We start from the raw sequence: 9,221 nt of genomic DNA, 5'->3' as shown, positions 1-9,221 counted from the left end.
CATACAAGCCCGATACCAACGTGATCAATCATTATTTAATTTCTTTAAATCCTTAGAATTTCAGTTTAACAATTTCTAATAAAACTTTATTACTCGAGCTAGGGACCTCGGAATTCGATTCCGGGCATATGCCCAGGTCCCATATTTTCCTACGGACCTTCTGGGACCATCAAAACATAAATCCGGGTCCGTTTGCTGAAAATGTTGACCAAAGTCAAACTTAGCCTTTTAAGAAAATCTTAAGGAATCAAATGAGCCTATTTCAACCCAAGCTCTTCCAAATTCCGAACCAACCATCCCTGAAGGTCGTAAATTAGTTAAAGCGAGCGCAAAAAAATTTATTTTGGAAGACGGGATTCTAAAAAGCAAAATGACTGGTCGGGTCGTTACAGATTCGAAACAATAAGCCAGTATATTTTTCAATAAACTTTCCTTTAAGAGAAGCTCTTAAATTAATACACATGCAAAAAAAAAGTGGATGAGCCTCTAATGTGACACCTTATCATACAAATTTAAGAATCACTAATTTTGGGGTTAATTTGCTGCCATGTTAGGAGGGGAATAGTCTTATCCAAAATATACTAATAAATTAGTTAATCTCCCACTAAAAATCAATAATTACTAGCATAATTAAGAATTATCTCAAATTACTTAAAATACTACTCATTTTTAATACACTTTATATAACTTACTATGATGGTCAAGTGGTACCATATAAAATAAATACATACATTATAATTTTATTAAAACATCCATGTAAAAATACATATATTTTCTCAACTTATAATTTTCTTAATCTCATATAAAGAGTAAAAATTCTCGTTCGCTTAACTCTTAAAATTGTAAAAAGATAACCTTCTTTTCTTGTGAGAAAATAAATTTTTATCTTTACAATAAAGAAAATCTCATAAACTTTTTCATATTAGGTGTATAATTTATCATATCCGAAAATAATAATAATGGTAACTATCCAAAATTATACTTATAAAACTTTTAGTAAAATACTTCACTTAAAAGAAAATACCACACTAGCATAATATCTAACGGTATCAAGGTTGTAAACTTATAGTGTCTTATAATAGTAATGTCTTAAACCCTCTATAACCTACTAATAGACATAATCCCTTCGAACTTATGTGGATTTACTGCGGCACATTCTAATGCTAAGGTACAAGATGTAACAAGAACACTCCAACTGACTCCAACTAACAGCGTTAAATCACTCCTCTGCTTCATTTGTTTGGTAGGAGTAGTATTTTTTTACTTATCGAAAGTTGATTTTATTAATTTTTGGAGTTAAATCGAACTTATTTGGTTCATCTTTATTAAATAAAAATTTGGTCATTTAAATCAAAAGTACACCAAAATACTACAGTATATGAGTTTAATTTTCCTCGTATCAAATTGATAAACAAAATAAATTCTAAAATACTTGTTAAATCACTTAACAATAATACTTGGAATTCGGAGAACAGAAAACAACAAAAAGCTGGAACAAGGAGGAGCATTGTTAAATTGTTAATGATTCGGTTCAGCCAGTTATTTTATAAAGGAAAACTTATACAAATATCCAAAATAAGTCTCAACTTACCAATATCTAACCATCGGTTATAGACTTACAAAAACTAGCCAAGTACATATAAAAATTAAAAAATTAAATAAATATGTTCTTTCTCTCAAAGAATCTCATATGCAAAAATCACTTTCATATTTTTAAGCGTGATTAGCAACATGAGATGCAAGACGGAAAGGAAATTTCATGGATGAGATAGAAAATAAGATGATGAAATACAAATAAATATATACAATATTCCAAAAATCTAAGCAAAAAAGAAACTTTTTCAATGGGTATAGTTGAAATTCATTGAAAACATATAGATAAGTCAATATACAAAATTTGAGGAAGATTTGAGGTGATTTGGATTGGTTTTGTATCAAAATTCATAATTAAATCGAGTTCAAAAAATTCTTCTGCGACACATGTATCAAATATGTATTACACACATATCTCACACACAAGTATACATGGATATACATGTGATATACAATTGATACAAATATGATACATATGTGATACACAAATGATACACAGTGTGATACACATATCATTTTTTTTTCATGTTCAGTTTTTACTTCGAATTTTCAATTCAAATCACCTTAAAACTTCACCAAATCATCCCAAAATTGAGATTGAAGCTCCTTAAGATGTACCCAATCTATTCTAATAACACTCACTCAAAAGAAAGCAAAAATTTAATTTTTTTTTTGCTACAAATAGCTAATTGGCTAATATTAATAATATTTGGCTAATATTATTAATATTTTATGAATTGACCAATTTTTGTAATGAGCTACTTATAAGTGGACATAGTTGATAGTTTCCCTTTTACAAAATTTTACCATATCAATTTTTCGGTAATTCTATTACGTATAACCAAAATTAGACTTTTCGAAACTGTCACAATCATGTCAGTTTCTCTACGATATCGGTAAGGTTCGGTTAATTTTCGATATTTTTTAAATATCAGGTAAAAGTCACTAGTAAAAGTAGAATGCAATAACATACATACTTTTATAGGAGTTAGCAAAACTATCTAAACAGTTTTACTATTTAAATGGTAATGAATTAAGAAAATATGAAAGATGACCAAAGTATAGATCCATCAACTACTCTACAACAATATAAAATAAACTAAGCAAAGACAATGAAAAAATAAATCACACGAATAGAAAGATATTAACTAAGTTGGGACTCAAGAATAAAGTCTATAGAAGATTAAATATTCAAAAAGATCAAACCAAATCATACGAAAGAAAATATATTCAATACATTGTAATTTGCTACTCATAATCACTAGAATACTTTGTGTCTTGCTAGAGAATATGCTGGAAATAATTAAATTTCAGTAGGAATAGCATAATAGATTTGGAAATTAAGATTTTGATTTTAATTCTAATCACTTGTTGGCTGTAGCCATTTTCATAATTCCAAAGCCCAAGAAAAATTTAATGCATTATTATTAGAAGAATTAACTCAAATAGTCGCGCACCCTACTACTTAACCTAAAAATAGCCAATGTGTATAATATATGCATGATTTACGTATTACATATATATAATTATGGATAATCTATGTGTATGGCTAGAAAAAGTAAATAATTAATATGGCCGGTTATTTTGTGTAAAGATCCTTATTATTATTAAGCTTAATATATAAATATATTTTTCACCTGTAAATATATTCAGTACGGTTCGGTATTTTATCAGTTTATTTTCATAAAATAAAAAAAATAAAAAATCTCCCCTAATTATCGGTACAATTATATATATATATATATATATATATATATATATATTAACCTACGGTTTTATTTTAAAAAACTTAAATATCGATTTGGTATGGCATGGTTCTATATGTTTAATCGATTTTTAAATATCGACTGACACCCCGCATGGGAAATGCTTCCGCAGATAAAAATTGGGTTCTTCTTCTCTAAGGTGACCAGCAGCATAGGAGCCGTGAATCAGTTTATAGTAAACGGTCTCTGTCTCGATTATAAGTTTGAATTAATAAATATAGTTTATACACACTTGACAATGTAAAATTTGCCTACACTATTAATGTATGTTAACTTGTCGCAGTTCGTATCCTATTTTATTTTTTAGTTATAATCATTTTTTATGACCGATCATCTAAAGTTATTTTTAAGTAACTTGATCACCTAAAGTTTATATATATATATATAGTATGATAGAAACTAAGGGTCCACCAAACTATATAGAGAACCAGGTTTGTTATTTGTTCCCACAGAACATACGCACACAATAGTAAGTAAATGACACAATGGAGTTTTACGTGGAAAACTCCCAGCTCACGGGATTAAAAATCACGACCTACACTCGTAGGATTTCAACTTCACTACTGAACAAACTTTAGATTACAAACTATAGTAACCTAGGAATTAAACTCTTAATCCCTCACTAACTTGTAATAACCCTATTACAAGTCCCTTTACAATAACTCTATTACAAAGCTTACAATTCGACTAACTCTAGCCAAGACACAAACACAAGGTTTACGGTTTTACAACGGTTTCCTACACAATGCTTCTTAACTAAGCTAAGTAGGAATTACAAGCAAATCACTTTAACAAAGAAGCAACACAACTAAGGACATGTAATGAAACAATGCAAGAAACTAGTCCTTCGTAATGTTGTTCTTTGTTCTTGAAGCCTTGAGAGTCACTTGCAAGATTGATACACTTGAGGAAAGGCTTGATCAATTCTAGGATATGCAAGCGCAATGATTTGCCTTTGCTTCAATGTTAATATTACATACATGACATCACTTGAATGATGCAAGCATGTTTGGTACAAGTCAATTTCCTATAAAGTTGACTGTTGCACAGTTTGCACTGTTGCGTGTGCAGGCAGCAACTTTACAGTTGTGGGGTGTTGACTGGTATAGTCAGCAAGGTAGTTATCTATTCCGTCTGTTGTTTCTTTGACTCTGAAGAGTTAAACCACGTACCTGGCTTGAGACTTGTTCTTCTTGAGTGCTTGAGGATATGTAACAGGTTCCTTATCTGGTTCTTATCATTAAGTTTGTTAGATCATCAAAACATAACAAGGATGCATATAACCTATCAATTTTCCTTTTTTTGATGATGACAAACTTATAATTGAAGTTCCCCCTAAGAACCAGAATGACATACGTATTTCATGTATTCCCCCTGAATTTTTTCCCCATCTTGTTCCCCCTCAATTAATTTTTTTCCTTTTGGCATCATAAAAAGAACAGTAGCAAGCAATAATCAAAAAGAAGTCTAGCTTGGTTAACTCATGCCACATGTGTGCACGCAAACATGACTAAAAATAGATCAGAAGAGCAAGGCATGCATAGCAAAAGGACGGGATATTTATTAATTTTTCGAAATAAAATAGGGAGCAGTTCCAGATGTTACATAATCATCCACAAAATAAAACAACAAAAGGTACCAACCATTAAAACATATCTAAACACATGGGAACAAAGACAGATAATTAGACACTTTGAAGGGAACAATTTCAAGGAGCACTGGAAGGGGGAGGCCCAGATGAGGAGGCAAGGGTTCTAAAGAGGATGTCCATTCGAGCATTTGCTGACATCTGCTCGTTGGGCAGCCTCTCCTTCAGGTCCTCAACCTGTTTCCTGAAGTCAGCATTTTCCTTTGTCAGACAGGAAACCTCTGTGCTTTGGGAATTGTTGGAACTAGGTGCCTTCTAGGTCTGACTGAGCTACCCTTCGAGAATGGTATTCCATGTCTTCAGCTCCCTTATCTCTTCAGTGGCACTATTTTGAGCGTTAATCACCTGAGAGATAGAGGAATTACTGCCAGCCCCTCCCCTTCTATCAATGCACTCACACTCTTCTAAGGTGATCTTGGAGAAGGTTTGCTTGCGAGTATCCACTTTAGCCTTTCCGAAAGGGACTTTGAAGAATTCAAATATTTTAGTGCGGAGGAACCCGTAAGGCAGCCTATGATTACCATCCTTGAAATATGTCACTTTCTTTATGTGCTCTATCATAAGACCATGCAGGTTTATAATGGTGTAGGCATCCAGTGCTTCCATGAGAACCAAGTCTGCTCGTGACGTAATGGAACTCTTTCTACACGTGGGAGAAGAACTTTGTTCACCATTTCAAACATCAGTTGGTACACTGGAAGGAGGGCCTTCTTGTGTACCTGTTCCCCTTGTTGTACTACCTTATCCTTCAAGATGACATTTCTAAAGTTCGAAGAACAAGTCCCCCTCAATAGAGGACATTCAGCTAGTAGGCACTCCCAAGATGGTTCTCAGTACAGTAGTATCCATCACAAAATCAACACCATTCACTTTCATGCAGATGTTATCATCCTCGACTGTAAAGGAGTCGACATAGAAGCTATGTACCTCTATCTCATACACTTTAGGACTGTCACTTGTGAACAAATGTGTCCACTACTGGAATTCATAGATACAACCAGTTGGCGCATTCCTAACATGTCAAGAATATCAAGGGCAAATGTGCGGCCCCATATCACCTTCTGGTTTCTCAAATTTTCCCTTCCCTCCTCCTTGGCCATATTCACCTTGGCCTTCTTATAGGAACCATATTCCTTATTGGTACCAGCCTTCCGCATCACTGATTTTCTCACACTTTTTCCTTTGTCTGCATATTTCTTAGATACCTTCTCAGACACTTTCTCAACAGATTCCTCAGCCACTCTTTCACCAGAGTCCTCAACTACTTTCTCACCATATTTTTCACCCTCAACATTGCTCGAACCAATCTCACTCATAGATGACTCCTTCCTGGACATTGGAATTGTAAGTTTCTTTAAGGACTTACGAAGTTAGGAACCAGGTTCCTTATTCACCTCATCATCAATATCAACAACTAGTGCTGGAGGCACTACCTTCTCATTTACAACCTTTCCATCCTTGACCAATCTCCTCTTCTTCTTTTCTTCTTTGTTTTCCTTAGAACTGACTTAAGAGCTTCCTTCTTTTGCAACCTAGTGGTAGGTCTCTTAGGAATTGACTCCTTGGGAGCTGCCTTTCTACTCCTAGCACTAATGAAGCTTGCAATAGCCACATTGTCATAGTTTTCTTCACTATCCTCATTCTTCTCCTCAAAAAGAGATCTTATTTTAGGAACAACAATTGATAATGACTCAGCATAGAAATGAGGTGAGGGAGCGGGATCAGTACTGACTTGGGTTCTTGTGGAGAACCAGGGGTTTTAGCCCAAGTAGAAGTAGAGGACTCCTTTTGGGTGGAGGGATCAGTTCCCTCAGTTGTTCCCCATTAATACTGTCAAGTGCCAAAGTTTCGACAGGCACCAGTTCCCTACCCTCTAACTGTATATTATTACCTTCCCTATAAGAACAATTGGTTTCAGACACACCCTTATAACCACCAACCAGACTTCCCTCAGCAGTTAAGCATATTCTCTATAGCCTCTTATTCTTGCAACACCAGAGTAAACTCAGAATACATAGGAAGAGCATTACATGTAGATACAACAACATTTAAGTCAAGGCCTGGGGTAGTCATTGCTGGTTCATCACTATTTCGATCCATGCCTTGTTGTATCTTAGAACTTTCTTCCACTGCAAACTAGAAATTTCCTGATTTTCTTCTCCCTCCACTGTATTTTCGTTGACCATTTTTCTAGTGAGGCTAAATGAGAGGTTGTACCCACAAACTTCTTGGGAGTCAAAGTTTGCGACTCCGATGAGACCAGTACTTGATTGGGTTGGAGACGAGGCAGTGGGTGGTTGTGACTCTAGCTTAAGGTTTGGACTGGATGTCATAGGGGTCAAAGGCTCTGCCACTGGTGCTTTAACAGGTGAAGACGCAGTGGGGACGATGCTTGGAACAATTTTGGCTTTGAGATTTTCAGACATGGTGGAGTGTAGTGAGAGTTTATGGAATAAGAGAGTGTTTGGTTGTTGAAGAAAAAATGGGAATTTTGGCTTGTGATGTGAACAGTTATGAGAGTGACCGTGTTTGGATTTGTTTAAAAGGGATGAGGGACCAGTTAGAAACAGTTATCAATTTTTGGCTAGACGGGTCATTTCATAACGTGTAGGACGCTTGGGTTAAATAAAGCGGGAAAGATGAAAACTGACATTTTAATGACGTGGCACCGTTTTAGCCGTTAAAAAGTTGTGCTTGAGAGTACAGAGGAACTACTAACCTGTGTCAATGGAACCAGGTTCCCTGACAGATTTTGTAAGTGTGAGCCACATCCTTTGACTAAAGTGCGATACAATTAGCTACTTGTTTGCTCTGTAATCGTCATGCGTGTCTACCAACAACGGTATAGAGATAAGTTAGACTTTGCCAGAAAATACTTTTTAGCTATTTTACATGTTCATTTCTTTCATAGCTAATCATTGAGGGATCAGGTCCTTAGCTTGAGTTCATCAATCCTAGTGCCAAGTGATTCTTTTCAAAGTGCTCTCTGCTCAGTGTTGTGGTAAAGATATCTGCAATTTGATCTTCTGTGATGCAAAACTTTATGCAGATGAGCCCTTTTTCAACATTTGTCTCTGAGGAAGTGATGTCGCACATTAATATTCTTTGTTCTCTTATGTTGAATTGGATTCTTTACCATGTTGAGAGCATTAGTATTGTCACATAGTAAGGGCACACAATCAAAAAACACACCAAAATCTTCTAGTTGTTGCTTGATCCACAGCAGTTGAGCAAAGCAAGAGGCAGGTGCCACATACTCAGCTTCTGCAGTTGAAAGAGCCACTGAGTTTTGCTTTCTTGTGCCCCATGAAATTAGACACGAACCCAGAAAATGTGTCATGCCAGAAGTGCTTTTCCTATCCACCAGATAATCAGCATAGTCAGCATTAGCATACCCTATTAAATCAAAATTATCTCTTGAGGGATAGTAGAGAACCAGGTCCTGCGTTCCTTTGAGATACCTCAGGATTCTCTTGGCAACCTTCAGATAAGATTCCTTTGGATTAGATTGAAACCTAGCACAAAGTCCCACACTAAAAACAATATCTGGTATGCTTGCTGTGAGATACAGGATTGACCCAATGATACCTCTATACATGGTCTTGTTTACAGGAGAACCAGGTTCATCCATGTCCAGGCGAGTGGAAGTGGCGATGGGAGTATCAATGATTTTTGAGCTTTCCATCTCAAATCTCCTCAGAATCTCTTTGATATGCTTCTGCTGACTTATCATTGTGCCCTTATGAGTTTGCTTGACTTGTAGACCCAAGAAGAAATTCAATTCCCCCACCATGCTCATTTCAAACTCACTTCCCATGAGTTTTGTAATTCCTCACATAAAGAATCATTTGTTGCTCCAAAGATGATGTCATCAACATAGACTTGCACAAAGAGTAGTTTCCTCCCCCGTTTCTTCAGAAATAAGGTGTTGTCAATTTTTTCTCTTGTAAAGCCATTTTCTAAGAGAACTTTGGACAACCTTTCATATCATGCACGAGGAGCCTGCGTCAGTCCATATAATGCCTTGTCCAGTTTAAACACGTGCTTAGGATGCTCATGGAACTCGAAACCAGACGGTTGCTTGACGAAAACTTCTTCTTTTAGAAAACCATTCAGAAAAGTACTTTTGACATCCATCTGAAACAATTTGAATTCCATATGAGATGCAAAGGCAATGAGGATTCTGATGGCCTCCATTCGAGCAACTAGAACAA

The 9,221-nt window shown here is 35.4% G+C and overlaps 1 protein-coding gene across 1 annotated transcript; it reads right to left on the bottom strand.

The window, feature by feature from the left end:
- Positions 1-8,068: 8,068 nt before the first annotated feature.
- On the bottom strand, positions 8,069-8,824 carry LOC138890123 (secreted RxLR effector protein 161-like). Its single transcript, XM_070173485.1, has one exon. It carries the CDS (start codon positions 8,822-8,824, stop codon positions 8,069-8,071), a length of 756 nt encoding a protein of 251 aa, XP_070029586.1.
- Positions 8,825-9,221: the final 397 nt, after the last annotated feature.

This window comes from Nicotiana sylvestris, chromosome 4, assembly GCF_000393655.2.
Source record: "Nicotiana sylvestris chromosome 4, ASM39365v2, whole genome shotgun sequence".
In the NCBI taxonomy this organism is placed as follows: domain Eukaryota; kingdom Viridiplantae; phylum Streptophyta; class Magnoliopsida; order Solanales; family Solanaceae; genus Nicotiana; species Nicotiana sylvestris.
This window is presented reverse-complemented; position numbering and strand designations above follow the sequence as displayed.

What these genes read in the sequence shown, in the direction of transcription:
- LOC138890123 (XM_070173485.1), bottom strand. Translation starts at nt 8,824, where the DNA reads ATGGGAAGTGAGTTTGAAATGAGCATGGTGGGGGAATTGAATTTCTTC.